Raw genomic sequence first — 18241 nt, 5'->3', positions numbered from 1 at the left:
ACACCACCTCTCTGAGCTTCTGTGTACTCTCAAATTCAGCCAACCCACGGGGCCATGAGAGTCAGCTGAGGCGCTGAATGTAGAAGTCTTGTATAAACTGTAAAGTGGACTTGAGGATTGTTAGTAAAATTGTGCAGAGGTCATGCCTTGCACTTCGCTGCAGCTGCTCTTCCAATCTCCCTGCAATTTGAATTCTACCCATTCTTCAGCTCAGAGCTACGTGTACGTCTCTACAGGAGGTTTCCCGTGTCCTCAGGCAAGCTCTCCTGCAGCCCTGGGCCCTCCTTTCTCTAATGCTGTGGCCTCTTGCTTTGTGCATTGAAAAGCACAGGTCCTGGGTGCCCACCACGTGCCGGAATGTGTGCTAACCCTTAAGGAAACGGAAAGCACATAAAACCCTGGTGCTTAGATGATCTTTCCCCTCATATTCCTGTCACGCAGACGCTTAGTAACAGTAGTGACTATTCACCGATTGCTTATACACATGAGCTCACCCATCCTCACGAGGACAACCCTTATGAGCTAAGTGTTACTCATTTTACAGTTGGAAAAGTCGGGGACCAACGAGATCAAGTTACTTGTTTAAGTTCCATCCAGATGTGTGACTCCAAAGTCTTTGTTGTTAACCTCACCCCGGACCTGGACTAGAACTTCCCTGAGGGTAGAGAGAACACCTGTTTCACCTCCGTGTACTTGGCACTGCCAGTAAAGATGCCTCTCATGTGACAGCTGTTTCCCAAACAGCAGGAAACCAACAGTGGCAGTGTCCTGCAATAACTCTCAGGCGCTCTCCAGAGGCTGAGACGTTGATTTCGAACACTGAAAGCATCTAGAAGGCAGTTTTCTCTGACTTTTGTCAGAGAAACTCTATCTACCCCAATACCTGGCATGGGGTGCGTGCTAGGTTGCCATCCACAGCCCCAAGGCTTTGGTTTTTCTGTTTTTTTATCGAGGACACAGGGAGCAGCGGGTGGTCAAACCAACTTAAGAAATTCCCAATTTTTCTCTTGGTGCCAGTTGCAGGATGCCCTGCCGAGGCTTGTACAGGAACGTGGTTACTCTTCCCGGCTCCCTATCCCCTGTTCAAAAGTATGGTGAGAATTAAAGTGGGATAAGGGAGGAGGCGAGGAGCTAAAATCCCCAAAACATCACACGCACATTCATTTTTTTTAAGCACCCGGACAAGGGCAAGGGTTTGGTTCAGGTCTCAGCCCAGCACTGAGGCGGGCTTCGCAGTCTCCACATCCCCGCCCCGCTGCAGAAGGGCAGGTGAGCGGGATGAAGCGTCACTCGCTGCGGGTTCTGATTCTCCGTCCTGCCTCCTGCTCCTGACAGCCCCCGCGATGTGCCACGCGGTGCCAACGCGAGGTCTCTGACACTGAACAATGCATCTGTTCACGTCCTGTGAGTGCTGGGGAAGATCCACGTGGTTCCAATTTAGATAGATTTACTCTGTCGGCTACCAGCTTCCAAGCTGGTCCCCTGACCTGTGCCTTACAGTTTGGCTGTTCTCGCCCTGCACTCCCGGAGTGGGGGGACCCTGGGATGTCATCTTAAGACAGCCGGGGGCTCTAGGAGCCCTTTTTGAAAGACAAGGGCTCCTGGCTTCTCTTGGCTGTGGGGCCATTGAGGTAAAGTCAGTGCCCTCCTTTCTTCCATGTTCATTAATGTTCTTTGTCGGAAAAGGATAAACTGAAAAACCTGGTTTCCTTAGAAAGGAAACAACACAGGGCTTAGCAAGTGGGCAGATCTGGGATCCAGCCCCAGCCCTGCCATTTATCAGATGTTTGATCTTGGAAGGGCATGTGACACCTTGAGCCTCAGTTTCCTCCTCTGTAAAGTGGAGGCAATAAGATGATTTATCTCTCGAGATTGTCGTGTCATGTTCTTCTATTTATCACACTTGCCTGGGGGTCTCACTGTGTACCAGACACTGTAAATAAACACTGGGAGACAGGGGAAGATGCCTGTCACCCTGTATATCTGAGGAGGGGGCACGTGTGCCAAAGAAAAGTAATAAATACGCTGGTTTCAGATAGTGAGGCACGCAGCCAGGGCACTAAAACCAGGTGAAATTACAGAGGGTGCCTGCTGGGGGGAGGGCAGGACACTCAGGGAAGTCTCCTTGAAGGGGGCACATCTGGACTAAGGCCTGGAGGGACTGACGTGCTCAGCCACACAAAGGTTTGGGGCCGAAGGAATTTCAGGCAGAGTGAAGGCCACAGGAGAAAGTCCAGCCCAGCCTGGAGCACGGCATGTTTGTAGAGCAGGAAGGTGAATGCATCAGAAATGCTTTGGAAACTATGAAGCTCCATGAGAAGGTGGTTGCTCTCCTCTGGCTCTTTCTACCCTACAAGGAAAACATTCCCGGGTCATATGGGTTCCCTGACCAAGAGGGGCTATGCTCAGATGGGGAGGGGTAGCGCTGGCTCAGTGAGACCAGTCAGCGGTCTTCACTGCAGGACTTCTCAGAACCTTGAATGTTCTTAATGCACACTGTGGATTTCTAGAAGGGACTACGGGGCACATCACTTTCCAAACTCTGATAACCCTTCTTTGTGGGACACTGCTTAGGACTAGTGTCGTCCCAAACACACTTGGGGGCATGTGGCATCCCTGGCTTTTCAGCACATCTGTCTGCACTTGGCCTACATACTTGAACACAGGAAGGAAAAGAGAGAGAGGAAGCAGCATGCACAGGTATCGGCAGCTATGTTTCACCTACATCATCTTATCTGCATCCTCACTGTAACTCCTTGGGGTAGTAGCATTATTCCCATTTTCGAGAAGAGGAGACTGAGACTAAACAAGTTTAAACTGCTTGCCCCAAGTCACTGTGGACAGAATTCCAGTGCAGCTCTGCCTGTCTGTCCCTGAAGTCCCTGCTTTTTCCCTTTGCTGTCCTGTTAGTTGGAAAGGGTTGTGTGAACACACTGTCCAAAAAAATGATAAACATTATCCCAACTGCCCCTCCCCAATGACTCCCTGACACAGCTCTGTCATTTCTGAAACACAAAAACAATCATCAAAACAAGGAAAATGAAACAAAGAAAAGCTTCTGGCTTCATTAGGGAAAAAAAGCAGGGGCAATGGGGGAGGATTTCACACCAGTGATGGGCTGTCAATACAAATAACTAAAGAAGGAAAAAAAAAAGAAGACACTTCTCAGAAGAGAGGAAAGTGGCTGATCCCAATGAGGGAAGGGACAGATGCTGTGGGATCACCTGAGAAGTGAGACAGAAAGAATTATCAAGTAAGGACTGGCTTTTCTGCCCAGAGAGGAGGCTACTGTGCGGAGTGATCCTCAAAGGCTCTTCTACCCTGGAAATCTAGAAGGGAGCCAGTGACACAGTGAGTGCAGCACCGGGACACCATGTCCGAGGCTGCAGGGTCCGGCCGGGCCGACCATCTGAATGGCCAGGTGAGCTGAGTGGGGTGTGGCCAGTGGGAGACACCCTGCGGCCAGAGCAGTGTCCGCCCTCCCATCCAGTCCCAGGTTGCCTAGTGGGACTGAGGGCCTGGTGTGTCCCATCTTCCATGTGTTTAAGAGGAGGAAGAATTCTGGTCCTTAACATTTGCTCTTCCGACAGTTAAATATTGCTACTAGTTAAAGAAGACATCCAATGAGGGCCAAACACAAGTTGTTTGTGGCCTAGTCCGGCCCACGGGACAGCTGTTCTGACAGCTCTGACGAGGAGGGAAGAGCGTTGTCCTGCAAGTCCTGAGGACTGGATTCCCGCGCCCCGGATTCCGCATCCCAACCTGCTTGGCCACTTGGGGAAACACACTTTCCTCGCCTGGACCCTAGGCTTCCCACCCTCAGACGAGGGTGCAGAACTAAAGAATCCCTCAGAGCCTATCAGCTTGCAGGGATCAGGTTTCCTGAGGACAAAACCACAGGGACATGTAATTTCAGAGCTGGTTGGGATGGGAACACATAGACTTTGATAATCCCACGTATTGACAAGGACCAGGAACAACTGGAGTTGTGATAGACCACTGCTGGGAGTGTGAGTCGGACAGCATTTTGGAGACGAGCTGGGCAGTATCTGTACAGCTGAAGATGCACACATGCTCGGACACAGAAGTTCCATTTGCAGGTGTGTCCCCCAGGCCAGCGACCCCTGACAGATGTCTGAGAGGTGCTGATCCCTTCGTGGGTTGGGGACATTGGGTGAGCCTGTGGACAGTAATCTGAAGCCTGCAGTCTCTGGCCATGGGAAGCCCCCCTTCTGGGCTCCAAATCTTATATATAGATTCCTATACAGTTATCTGATGGGACAGTCCACATGGGGGCTCCTACAGTGCACAGACTCTAAGAACCTTGGCTCCAGCCTGTTGGCACCCCCTACCCCCACTGTCACCACCAGTAACAGCTACAGTCTAAGTCCACCCTGGCTGGAAAGAGTTAATCTAGTCCCACGAGGAATTTATTTTCCCCTAAGATTGACCTTCTAAAAGTTAGCTGTCCATCAGAACTGCCTCTCTCTGGATGTGCTGGCATGAAAAGCGAGGAGAGTTTGGGGTAGAGGAAGAAAAAGAATGCAAAAAAGAAAAGGGGTGGGAGGAAGGAAGGAAGGAAAGAAGGAAGTGAGGAAGGAAGGAGGGAGGGAGGGAGGGAAATAAGTCAATTCTCTAAACAATCGCCTGTGGAATTTTATAATAAACTGTTCAATCTCTGTTGAGAACCATAGGACAGACAGAGGCTGGTGTGTGTGTGTGTGTGTGTGACACACTGGGGTCTCAATTCAGGACTGTCCCTTTTAACTCACTGAAGACACCTCATAACTTCCCTCACCATCATCACTAGGGTCCCCCATCTTTCCTCCTTCCCCCAATCTGGTGTAGAGCTGGAATTTGGCTAGAATTCTACAACCGGACCTCTCATCTGAAACCCAATCCGGTTTCCCTGGGCCTCTGAATTTATTCCAAGTACCGCAAGGGATGGAGACCCTTGAATCTAGGTCAGAACACACCGGCCTGGATGGATTTTGCTGTAGTGACGCTTCTCCCATGACGGCTCACTGGCTATCGTGCTGCTCTCAGGAGAAGAGAAAGAAAATGAAGAAGGAAAATGGGAAAGAGAAGAGGGAGGGGAGGAGAGGGAGGAGAGGGAGGGGAGCGGGAGGGAGGGGGGAAAGCCAGGAGGAGAGAGCGGAGTGGGAGGAGGCAGGGGGGGGGTCGGAAGCGGGGAGAGGAAGGGGGGCGGAGGGGAGGGAGGGGGACCGGGAAGCAGCCGAGAGTGAAGCGGGCTGTCTACCTGAGCGAGCTGAGAGCTGTGCTAGAAACAGTGCTGCTCTTAACCCTGCTGCTTGGAGAAGGAAGGAAAACATCCCGTGGCTTTTACACTTGCTGCTTGTTTTTTCTTTTCTCTCCTCCTGGTTTGTTTGTTTTAATGCATTTGCACATTTGCACAGTCCTGTCTGTTTGGGTAAACACCTCTTCAGCGCCTCAGGAGCAGCTGCTGTCGGCCCCCCCCCACCCCCGCAAGGCACTCAGGAGGGGTGGGGTGGGGGGGTGGCCTGTCAGAGCTCAGGGCCAAGCCAGCTGGCCGGCCCTCGGAGCTGCATCTCCCTCACTTCGCTCAGTCTCCCTGGCAAAATGCTGACAAGGGAGCAGCAGTGGAAAGTCCCCTTCTCTCCTGGATACACCTAGTCCTGCTGGGCAGAGTGTGGCTTTCAGGGGCAGACAAAGTGGGATTTTATGTCCTACTGTCAGGATGGCCTTGCCTCACTCATTCCACTCATCCCTCCCAGGACAGGTGTGATGATGACGTAAGAGAATGAAATCGATGTTGGCCCCTTCCTCTCCCCTCTCCCTTCTCCTAGCTCCTGGGGGTCACAGACTGTTCCACCTGGAAGGAACCACAGAGAACCTCACCCCATCACCATCGTCCTTTCAGGGGAAACTGAAGCCCAAAGAGGAGGAGGGCCCGGATCCCGGTCCCACAGCCAGTCAGACATGGGGCAACGTTCCGCCCCTGTTCAGTGTTTTTCCAGTACAGGTTGAAGAACTCACAAATACTTATTGATTGATATGTTTCCAAGGTTAAACACTTCTCCCTGTTTACTTCGGGCACAGGAACTGCTAATTAAGGATTCAAAGAAGCCAGTGCTGGCCGCAGTCAACTTGGGGATGGTCTCAGTGGCTGGTTAAGGATGGGAAAGCATTGCAGAGGTCTGACGGATTTGCGTCCATCGACATTGTTTCCCTGGGTTCTGAGAATTAACTTATTTTTATAGTCTGGAGAGCCAGGGATGAAAAAGCCCTCTCAGGGTGAAGTACAACAATGAGGGATATTTAGGGAGCTCTTTTGCCTCCGAATGATTGCGACAGACTTTGCACAACAGAAGCTAAAGACAGTGGGTGCAAAACAATGTGAGTTTTGCAACCACCTTTTGTGTCCTCTGTGGTAGCAGGGGCGTGGGAAAGGCGGGTGTCCCCCTCCCCACTCCTCTCTCCTCTCCTGCTCCCAGGTATACAGGGCAGGGCTGAATTGCCTTTCAGAGGGCTGCCCTCTGGGGGATCCCAATGAGACCCCAACTCTTTCTTTCTCCCAGATCTCATTAAACCAACGTGAGAGATGCTGTGTGATCCTGGACCAGTCCTTCCTCCTTTGGAAATCCAGAGGGTTAACATGGAAGTTTGGACGCTATGGAAGTACTAGTTCACCTCTGAGACTTCTCCCAGCTCTATGAGAACTTTATGCAGAATTTGTGCAGAAAAGCACCACTATCACATTAGAAAGTGGTGATAAATACTCTTTATCAATGCATCATTTTTGCACGGTCCCTAACCATTTGGAAGGGCATTTTCATCTGCAGCACACCACTGAATCCTCATGACCACTTTATGCTGTAGATATTATCACCCATTTATCCCAAAATAGAAAACTGAGACTCAGAAAAGTGAAGTGACTTGTCTAAGAACACACGACCAGGAAGGGGCAGATTCAAACCCCGGTAAGAGTATCATCAAACTGCGCAGTCTTTCTAGGAAACAGCATCCTCTCTGAGCTGAGAACCAGGTGCATTAACAGCTGCCAGATCAAAGGCACTGATGGAGCGATGCTACGCAGTTACAAGACAGAGACCCAGACCACGGGGGGATCTCAGGAGCTAGGTTTGGGGAAGACATAGAGGTTTACCCATCCCTGGAATACACAGTGAACTGGGATGAAGCAAACAGAAGTATCCTCGCGCCCCACTCCCCCTCCCCCGTCACCCTTTAAACTCAGGGAGGTTCTATGTCTTGCCTGGACTACTGAGGAAGCAGAATCTCCCAGGATTTCAGAGCTGCAAGAGAACTAAACCACCTCTCCTCTCTGTTCACATGAGGACGCTGAGGCCCAGAGAAGGAAAGTGGTGTTCCCAGGGTCATCCTATAAGCCACCGTCAGCTCCGGGACTGCGAGCCAGGTGAAGGAGTCCGACTTCCACAGCACTTACCTGCTTCCCCCCACCCCTGGCATTCAGAGATGTGTGGGCCTCCCAAGCCCAAAGGCAGAGCCGGCCAGAGGCCAGAGGACAGAGAAACACACAGACTTTTTCCAGCAACACACGTGGCTACCCAGGTCCAGAGTCCCTCCATCTCCCCTTGGGGACAGAACAGCCCCAGGGCGAGCAGACCCGGGTGCCTTACCTCTGCTCGGCAGAGCTGTAGGTCTCCCCTCTCTGGCAGCTGCTCAGGGTGACGGGGTCAAAGTTGTCGAAGGAGCGGAGGGCCACCCCCGAGATGGCGACCAAGGGTGAACTGAAGCTCACACGGACCGCCTGGCTGTGGTAGAAGGGCTGGCTGAGGTCATGGACCACAGGGATAATCAGGGGATTGTTCCTGCAGCTCAGGACATGGAGGCCTGTCAGGGGAGACAGAGGGCCGAGGGGCCAGGCTCATTACTCAAGGCCAGTCACGCCCTCCCCAACGGGCCCTTCCCGAAGCCCCCAGACCCTTTCATGTCACTACACAAAAGCACCATTGGGTGGCCGGTGGGGATTTCGAGTTTGATTGAAAGTTTCATTGTCTGCCTTTTTCTCTTGCTTCCAAATCTTTCCAATCCCCTTGCCTCACTGCCCCCTAAGCTTTCCCGTCACCCAGGGCCCACAGCCCCTCTCCCTCCCCTAAACAGCCACCCCTCGGCCAAGCATCACTGGCCCTCACTTCCCTCCCACAGTGCATTGGGGCTTGATGGTCTGAGTTGCTAGTTTTCAGGCTGCCTGCCTGGTCAGTCATAAAGATGATGGAAATAATTCACAGACATAGGCCATTCCTGTGGTAAAAAGCCTACTCCCATTTTTGATCTGGGAACCTGGGAGCAGCCCTGTGAGGTAAGGACTCATTCTACAGAAAGGAGACTAAGAACCGTGACCAGGAGGTGGCTTTCCAGAGGGACACAGAGGAGCGAGCCATATAAAGACCAAGCAGAACCCAAACTTGCTTCACTCAGAAGCCCTCAGTTCTTTCTAGAAGAGGAAACGGGTCCCCGGGCTTTGAAAAGGAAGAGGGAAGGGAGAGGGGCAGGGGGAAAAGGTACATCCAGAAGGAGAGGGCAGGGATGATGGGGTGTGATGGAGCTGGTGAAACGGAAGCTGGCTTCGGAGTTCCATGGACGTCGGTCATTCAGTTCTTGGTCTAGCTGCTGCTTTATCACGTGGCTCCAGCAACCCCCTTAAACTCAGTGTCTGCATCTAAAAGCGGGCGAATCCTAGCCAGGTCCTAGGAGGCCTGATCTGTTGGGATGCGAGGCTCTGAGCCTGGCAGGTCCCCTTCTGTGGTCCACTGTCTTAGAGCTGCAGAGCCTTGCAAGGAATGCCGGGATGCTGAGGAGGACAGAGGACGGGGGACCAGGTTGGGAAGGACATGCAGACGCCTCAGGCATTAGGTAGTGGGATCAAGGAGCTTCCCCTGGAATCCGACCTCTCCCCACTCCTCTGAAAACCTCTCCTTAGAGCCCTTCGTGAGGCCAGGACAGCTATGAAAATATTTGTTTCTCACTTTGGGACGTTTCCCAGGAATCCAGATAAATCCAGAGGGGTTTTCTTTCTCTTCCTAATTAATGTGTTTCCCCCTTGCCTTGAAAGCTAACCAAATAAGTAAACATAAAAACAAAACAAAAACCCTCCCCGCTCCCTTGGCTTCTGCTTGACCCTGAAGTGACCCCTTGCCTGCGTGCTTCCTTCGGGTCTTTGAAATGAGCTCCCTGTGGAACAGTGCGGGCACAGCTTTGAAGCCCGGACTTCCGTGCTGGCCTGGAATTCCAAACTCCCGGACTGGCTGCCCAGAGGTAGACTGGGCAGGTTGCATGCAAATCGTGGGGTCGGGGGTGATGGGGCTTCCTGAGTGCCAGGTCTTGTGCCAGGTCTTGCACACGGGTCACAACAGTCTCAAGTAATAGCTTGTTTACTGTCCTGGACATCCTTGGCTATAAGGTAAAGGGCAGTGGGCGACAATTCTGAAATCTGGCTACCCTGCTGTCTTCCTGCTACGCCACGTGCCCTGGGTCTCCTCTCTTTGGGTCTCAGGCAATGATACGTACAATGGAAACAACCTTTGCTCAGTCTCCTTCCCAGTTTTTTTTTGATGATCTTATGGGATGTATCGGGATAAAGGTGTCTGGCAGAAGGGAGCTACTGAAGGGAAGACTTAAACATGAACCCTTTATCCCCATACCTGTCAGATTCAGGCTCCTCTGGACAGACAAATACGTCCTGATTTGAAGGCAAACCGAATGGCAAATAGAGAAGCCAGGAAGAGGAGGAAAGAACTCATTCTCCACTGATCCTTACAACCGCCCATGGGCAGACGTGGAAGCGGGTACCGAGAGCAACCTCACCTGAAGGAAGATGCTCACCTAGATCGTGGCTCTGGTCTTTGGTATCAAACAACTGGACGCTGATTGTTTCCTGTTTTTGGTCCCCGTAATAGGTCCCATCGGTCACCAGGTGGACAATGACAGCGGCAGCAACCATCGGCTGAGAAAAGTACGCCTGAAATGCAGAAGACATAGTGGGGTCGCTAGTGCCGTCAGACACACAGTGGGGAAACAGCCACAGGGCAGGGGTTTGGAGGAGAATCTTCCATTTCAGGAGCTGGACTGCTTCTCACGGCCCACGAGGGGAACCAGGAGGCAGTGCAGAGCACAGGTTCAGAGGTCAGAAATCCTTCTACTCTGGGCTCTGCTCTGTGATGTCGAGGGGTGGCCGTGATGTTCTGGGCCTGCATTCCCTCACCTCCAAGGGCTGGATACATAAAGAGCTTCATCACAGGATGGCTGGGAGGTCCCAGTAAAGTAATGAGTGTAAGGTGTCTGGCACACACTAAAATCACACCCCAAACAATGGAACTTAGGACCACTCATCACTTCTCCATGCTAATCTCTGTGCCAGGTACCGAGGAGACAAAGTAAATAAGACATGCCCTTGCGTTTCTGGGGACTGTGGAGTTCAAAGTAGGTCGGTGACACACAAATCAAAACTTGACACAATCACAGTCCACAGTCAGGAAGATGGGCCCACGGGCAGCTATGCAATATTGTGTGGCAAGTACCATCCAACAGGTGACCAGACGTGTAGGACTAGAGGGGAAGGACAGTCACTTCTCTCTTTGCAGATCAGTGAAGACTTCGAGAAGACAATTTAAAAGGCCTTGAACAACGACTAGGTGGTTCCAGGCAGACAAAAGTTACTTAAACTCTTGGCCAAAACAAGACTGACTGGATGCGTCCCACAGGCCATTAAGGAATTCCATTCCAGGAAGCATCCCACTGCTAAGTGTTTTGTTCTCTGTCCTTACAATTAACACCCTCAGTGGGAAGACAAAACCATCCTGAGAAAGGGTCATGGAAGGCAGTTCTTCCCGGAGGCCACTGCTGGACAGTCCACGGCTCTCAAAGCTTTGACTTACCCGGAGCCAGAAAGTGGTCTGAGCCAGCTGGGAGTACGGGTAGCTGATGGTACAGGGGTACCAGGCGTGCTGGGAGATGCCTTCGCTGAGATCTATCACCTTGGTCCGACACACCTGGAAAAAGACACAGGAAAACACACGTTTCAGAGGGTCTCAGGGGTTGAATCAAATTCAACTTGGCAGCTCTTTACTAGCCTATTTTGTTCTTGACGCCACAGAAAGAAACAGGGATGAACAGACAAGAGTCTATTCTAGGAGCCCACATGTTAACGTAGGAGAGAAAACCTTCAGTGTTATTTACGGAAAGAGCAGATAATATGCTTTTGGTGGTAGAGAGGTCAGAGAAATTCTCACGGGGCCAAGTCCTGGAGGAGTTGACATCTGAGCCGGGTCTGGAAGAATGCAGTAGCCACAAAGGGAAGGGTTTGTGCACAGAGAGAACAGAAGCAAAGGCTCAGAGGAAAGCAGAAACCCAGACTGATTACGTTGTGATACGCTGCCTGGTATCCTTAGTGCCTGGGGAAAGTGGCAGAAAAGGCAGGCTTGAGGCACTGGATCTCCTGAATACCAAGCAGGCCACTTTAGAACATATCTGTAAAATTGTGCTCAGAGCTGCGTGGATGACAGAGCAAAGAGTGAGACAGTATGTGGATTTGCTCCCCCTAAAGGAAATCAACTCCACCATATGTGAGCATGTGTGTGTAAACACACACATGCACACACACGCACATTGATTCTCAATGAGAGATATACCAAATGGTATTAAAAGAAACATGTAGCGTGTACAGACAAGTAGAACTCTTCAAACGTGGGAGTTCCGTGTGTTTCTAAATGTCATTTCATTTCAGTGGTTCAACCATTCATTCAAATAATATTTATCAAGTAACTGCTGTTTGCCAAGCACTCTAGGACAAGACAGCAGACAGGAGCTTAGAGTGACAACCTGTGCAGATATCCATCAAGGAGTCACAGATGCACACATGACTGCAAACTGCAGAACAGAAAGCAAGCTAGGATGGAGAAGGAGAGGAGCAGCTGAGACATTCTTGAGACTGGCCCGACTTTCTGTAGAAGCTCATCCCAAATCGGCACCTGCCCTCTGATCTCTAACGTGGCTCCTCTCTCAAATCTTCCCTGGGAATTTGGGCCTGTTCCTCCTTATCTGTGGGTCTCAGGCTACTCATCGAAAAAGTAAGGCCAATCTTGAGAACCCTAAAGTCATAACATCTTTGAGAAAAAAAAGTGAGATAATCTAATCTCAATCACATAAAACAGACACACAGATGTAAAACAAACAAACAAACAAACAAAAAAAAAAAAAAAAAAAGGAAGGGAAAAATATACATACAAGGATCAAGACTATCCAGCAACATAAGATCAGGGATAGTTTATATGTTCACCTGCTGAAGAAGGGATGCATAAAATACGAGATACTCACATGACAGGATTCTAGGAGCAAAAGAATTATTAAAAGGACTGAATGAGGTTCATATGTAGGGATGATACTAACAATATTTATACATAATATGGTTCAGTATGGGCCCTGGCCGAACAAAGTGGAAGCTCTGTCTGTGAGTTCATCAACACGGAGAGACTGCAACAGCGTAACACCGAGCGAATAAAAACAGAACAAGGTATAAGGGGGTAAGTACACGATGATGTCACTCATAAAAATCACGCGAAGCAAGACTATGCCCAGGGATTCCTACAGATGAGTGTAGAAGAATTCAGAATGGAATGGAAAAATTATATATCACATTCATTTATCAAAGTCAAGCTAAAACACATAATCTACAATTGCAAGCATCGATGCTTTTTTTTAAAAATCAACTTCTTGGTTTTTTTTTAGAGCAATTTTATACTTCTAGAAGGTTGCAAAGATAATACCAAGAGTTCCACATATGCTTCATCCCTTAATATTAACATCTCCAGTTCTTTCTTGAAACTTCAAACAGAGGAAGGTAAGTGTGTTAACCAGCTCTGGAGAATCACATTGTCACCCAGGAAGTTCTGCAGTGGGGATCTGGATGAAGAGACCTGGTTCTGGTTCAAACTCCTTCAAAATCTGGTCTGTAATTGTGGACTAGTTATCTCCCCTCTTTGGACCTTGTTTCATCTTTCACATTTGAATGTTGACTTGGGTCATAGGTTTTCAAGGTGCTGACTATGGATTCTCAGGGTTTCTTAGAGGTATGAGTCTGGAAGTGAGGATGTGGGAAGACCTGTTTAATTTCTGCCCCATTGTTTCAACCAGAGCATCTCCACTCATCTGTTTTATATATCAAGCTGTCTTACAGTGTTTCACTTAAAAGTTTCATTGCTTTAAAAACACTGAAAAGCACTGAAACTTGTTCATTGCCGAAGTTCCCCTCACCCCTCCCAAAGGTGTCAGTGGGTCCTGGGAATACAGCATTAGTTTCCTGAATGTCACAGGTAACTTCCTAAGGAGAGTAAAGGTGCCAAGAATCAACCCCTTCACTGGTCAGCAATTAGGTGATGGCTTCAGTTATTCAAATCTCTAGCAGCCTAATACCGAGGAGACTATGGGTAAAACATAACCACTTTAATGGGCTGGAAGACTTTCTCAAGTTTATTTATTTTTCTCAAAAACAACTGAGACGGAGCTTAGGCAGATCTGCCAGTGGATTGTGTTACATTTTACAACAGTGCGAGACGTTGCATAAACTATCTATGGCATTTGAAATCCAGGCCAGCGATTCGACATGTATCATTGTGGAATTCTTTCCCCTTGTGTTCTTAGCTGCCTGTCCCCCAGCAGAGCACGGTGGAGCCCCTCTCTGGACCGCTGGAGTTGGGGGCTTATCTCCACATCTACAACATTCAGGGTCTGAGAAGTCTCTTACGTGAACAAAGCCCTCTTACGGCGTAAACACAATTTCCTCTTATCTCGTCAGCTCTCTCAGCACCAGACAGTGCTTTAGAGGAACGCATGGCTGTTATTTTGTTCTTCTGTTTTCCCATTTAGTTTTGTGTTTGTTTCAGGCTGGCTGCGATCCTGACCAGGGACAGTCAAAAGCAGATGAGAGAGGAACAAACAAATCCAGCTGAACCTTTGCCCAAAGCCTCAGTTGATCTTAAAACCATCTATGTTCCTGGGGAGGTGGGGGGAGGTGGCAGAAGAAGGGGGACCCATACACTCACAAGCCTCTTGTTTTTATAGACCTTGTATGATTTTGCTCACTCGACAGTCATTTGTTGAAGGTGCGCGGCACATGGGGCTCTCCCTGAGAGAAAGAGAGCCTTGCCCTGGGCCAAAAGGTCTGTCACACACCCACGTGTGATCCCAAAGTAACTGATTCTACAGGGATGCTCTGTTCTCAACTCTTTATTTTTTTGCACCTTTTAAAAATGCAAATCCGATTTCAGAAAGTTTTGCTGAGCAGTTCAGACTTTACTGAATATTTTGTGGGGGAACAAGAAAGAGACTTACATCACACACCCCATGTGGAGTCAAGCTCTCCCGCCATTGCTTCAAGTTCCTCTTCACTCATCATCTCCCCTCATCAGGTTTCTTCAGTCACCTTCCCAATCTCTCTCACTCCCTCTCCCTTCCATTCTCTACTCTTGCACACACGAATCCTTCGGGTGACGCCAACGGCTCAGCCCCAAGGATGTTGGGAGTTGGACACATGAACCTTTTTACCCTCTCTGTCATGCTGGTATGAACAAGATCTGACCCCCTCCCTTCACATCACTCACTGGTTAGTGGAACACATCACAGAGGCTCTAGAAACATCAGCAGCTTCTAGGCTTCAGGTTGTTCTAGGGAGATTAAGAGGGGGGTCTCCTATAGCTGAGATTGATCTTTCTGCATTACCTACTCCCCTGGTCACTGCAGCATCATTCACAACAGCCAAGATGTCGAAACGACCTACACGTCATCAACAGATAAATGGATAAACTAAATGTGGTGCATACATACCATGGAATATTATTTAGTCTTTAAAAAAGAAGGAAATCCTGCCACATGTGACTGCACGGATGAATCTTGAGGCCATTATGCTAAGTGCAATAAGGCAGTCACAAAAGGACAAACACTGCATGATTCTAAAACAGCCAACCCCATAGAATCAAAGAGTGGAACAGCAGTTGCCATGGGAAGAGGAAAAAAAGTTGCTAATCAACTTACAGATTAACAAAAAAGTTTCAGTTCAGCAAGATGATTAAATTTTAGAGACCAGCTGTACAACACTGTACCTGTATCACCAACATTCCCTATAGTCGGTAATACTGTACACACAAAAACTTGTCAAGAGAGTAAATTTCTTTGTAAGTGTTCTCATCACAATAAAATGAAATAGAACACTGTTTTGAACGACTAAAATGTTGATATTCATTAAATAATTGAATACATTGATAAATAAATGATCCAGTAAAGAAGGGAAAAGAGGAATTCATCTAATGTGGTTGGGCTGGCAAGGTCTTTTCAAGGTTGGAGGAGGAATTACCCAGCATGCTCTTGATTACTTCATGGACAGAGAACTCACTTCCATTTCTAGACAGCCCAGTTGACCTCTGGACAGCTTCTTCCTACCAGGCAAGGGAAGGTTTCTGGCGATACTTTCTCCTACTCTTTCCTCTAAGCAGCAGCACTTACAAGCTTCCTTAGAGTTTTGGAGTCAGAGGGACGTAAACAGGTTATCCACTGAATGGTCGAGGGAGGGCAGGTATCTTGCACAACATAACACAGTAAGTAAGTGGCAGAACTGATAGGAGAACACAAAATTTTCTGACTCCCAGAACGGATGCCCCGTCCTCGCCTATGTTCTGCACCCTCTCAGTCCTACCTCTGTTGTGTGGAACCGTCTCCAGTGAGATTTCTAGCCCTCCCCCAAGAATTCACGGCAGAAAAAGCAGAAAGGAATGCTGGTGCTCATGTTGCTCTCTCCTGCAGGAAGCCCGGCTCCCAGTCTTTGACAGGAGCTGGGCAGGTCACTGCCTTTCACACCCATCTTGGCCCCTGCAGGCAGCAAGGGGCGAGCAACACGTTTCCCCGCTGGCCTTGAAGGGGGTCTCTCATCGTTAGCACACTCCCCTAGGCTCTCTGTCATCTTCAGAGATAATCTGTGCTTACTTCAAAGACCCCCCAAGAGAAACAGGGAACCTGGGCTAGTTCTGGCTGTGGCATTTATTAGCCAGACACCTCTCCCATCCTGTTTCCCCATCTGTGAAGCGGAGTGGTTGCCCCAGGAGCTTAAGGACACCCCCAGTAATAATATCCACCAAGGCCTCATGGTCACGATATCATTTAATCCTCACAATTACTCAGTGAGGTTGGAATTATCCCTTTTTTCTGATGAGGAAATGAGGCACAGAGGTTTTCAGTAACTCCTTCAAGGTCATGTATCCAGGTGTGTATGTTAGCCAGACACTGGACCCTGACCCCTCGGATTCCATGTGTTCTGTGTATTCAACCACAGAGCAAGAGTGCTGCTTTTCTTGGTCAAAACCTCCACCTCCTCTGATGGGAGAGAGGCTACCAATTACCACCCTCCTTGTCTGCAGACGTTCCACACGCTCTCCCTGCTCCAAAGGTTCCCCTAATTAACTTCACAAAGTGAAAAACTCACCATATCGCCCTGCTACTTATCACCCCCTCCAAGGCTGCCCAGGGACCACAGGATGGAAAATGCCCTAGACACAGCTTACAAAGGCCTTCGGGAGCTGGTTTCAGCCGCATCCCCACTTCACTGCCAGCTGCTCCCCTCTCTGCGCAGGTGAACAGCAGTGCTCCGCTCTCGCTGGGCGTCCCTTTCTCCCACCCGCCACGGACTCCAACACCATGATGCCCGTGCCCAGACTTCTCCCCCCACCTCACCCCCACTTCCCTGCGCTGCACTGGACTGCCCATTTTGTGAAATACTACACACACTTCAAAGCCAGTCTCAAATATCACCCCTCCTCTGAAAGCCTCTGCTCACCCCCCAGGCAGAATTAATTGCTCCCTCTTATGTGTCCTTATAGTCCTTTACATATACCTCGGTTACAGCACTTGTCAAGTTGGATTATAGTTGTTTAGAGCTCAGTCTTATCCCTTTAAACTCTGAAGACTTCCAAGGTGAGAACTATGTTTTATTTATCCTCAAATAAATCCTAGCAGATTGTCCGGCACACAGGACTCAACTGGGACCCAGGGAACAGCGGCGAACACTGAGTGCCTGTTCCATGCTGGGCACAGGTTTCAGGTCTCCACATGTACGAAATCATGCAAACTTCGACGACAACTCTGTGAGAGGCTACTCTTATTATGGCCATTGGATAGATAAGGGAATTGAAGCCCAATAGTTTGCCTACGGTCACACAACTAGTTTGTAGAACCAGGATTCAAATCCAGGTGCAAACTCAGCCCCAACCCTTTTTTTTTTTTTTTAAACATAGCCAGTTTACAATGTTGTGTGAATTTCTGGTGCACAGCACAATGTTTCAGCCATACATATACATACATATATTCCTTTTCCTATTTCTTTATTATAGGCTCCTACAAGATGCTGAATATAGTCCCCTGTGCTCTATAGTAGAAGCTTATTGTTTATCTGTTTTATATATAGCAGTTAATATCTGAGAATCTCAAACTCCCAATTTATCCCTTCCCACCTCCTTCCCCCACTGGTAACCATAAGTTTGTTTTCCATGTCTGTGACTTTTACCTGTAGATAGGCCTTTTTTTTTCCCCCACTTTTATTAAATTGAAGTATAGTCAGTTTACAATGTTGTGTCAGTTTCTGGAGTACAGCACAATGCTTCAGTCATACATGAACATATGTGTATCCGCTTTCATATTCTTCTTCACTGTGAGCTACTACCAGATATCAAATATAGTTCCCTGTGCTCTACACAGTGCAGATATAACTTGAAAAGGGCCTGCCTGCGTACGGCTCAGGGCTGTTACAGAGGATGAACTTGGGATTTCTTCTTATCGCTTCTCCTGGGCTCCTGAATGGAAGCGGCTTCAGCAGAGAAAAGCAGGCCCTTACAGGACTGCCCTGGGGTGGGATCATGCGGTTGTAAGAGGCCAGGACAGCCAGGCTCCAGGACGTGCCTCCTTCCTCTGACACGCATCCTTCCCACTTGTACATGGACGGAGTCAGATGAATTCCCAAAGCGCTTTTCCCTTCTGGTATCTGCCAGCTTTTGACATCCAGCTGCTCCCAGGGGACGGCTGCTGAAGACCGTACTGACTCTGCAATGAAGTGTGCTCCTCCTGTGGGTCTGAGGTGACTCATGGATCCCATGTCTCTGATACCCTGATGCCGAAAGCTAACTAATGTCACAGCCACCTTTTCTGTCTAAGACAACTGGAGAAGCAACTTAGAAGTTTACTG

The 18241-nt window shown here is 49.1% G+C and overlaps 1 protein-coding gene across 1 annotated transcript in view; it reads right to left on the bottom strand.

Moving 5' to 3' along the window:
* The window catches only part of PAPPA (pappalysin 1), a 230519-nt gene that overhangs the window by 55375 nt on the left and 156903 nt on the right, over positions 1 to 18241 (bottom strand). Inside the window, exons 11-13 of the mRNA XM_032478289.1 lie at positions 10899 to 11012; positions 9847 to 9982; positions 7641 to 7854 (exon numbers count right to left, since the gene is read on the bottom strand). Of these exons, the coding sequence (XP_032334180.1) occupies positions 7641 to 7854; positions 9847 to 9982; positions 10899 to 11012 (464 nt within the window). The remainder of the gene's footprint in view (positions 1 to 7640; positions 7855 to 9846; positions 9983 to 10898; positions 11013 to 18241) is intronic.

This window comes from Camelus ferus, chromosome 4 (assembly GCF_009834535.1).
Source record: "Camelus ferus isolate YT-003-E chromosome 4, BCGSAC_Cfer_1.0, whole genome shotgun sequence".
Taxonomy (NCBI): Eukaryota; Metazoa; Chordata; class Mammalia; order Artiodactyla; family Camelidae; genus Camelus; species Camelus ferus.
The sequence above is the reverse complement of the archived record's forward strand: the minus strand, read 5'-3'. Positions and strand labels throughout refer to the sequence as shown.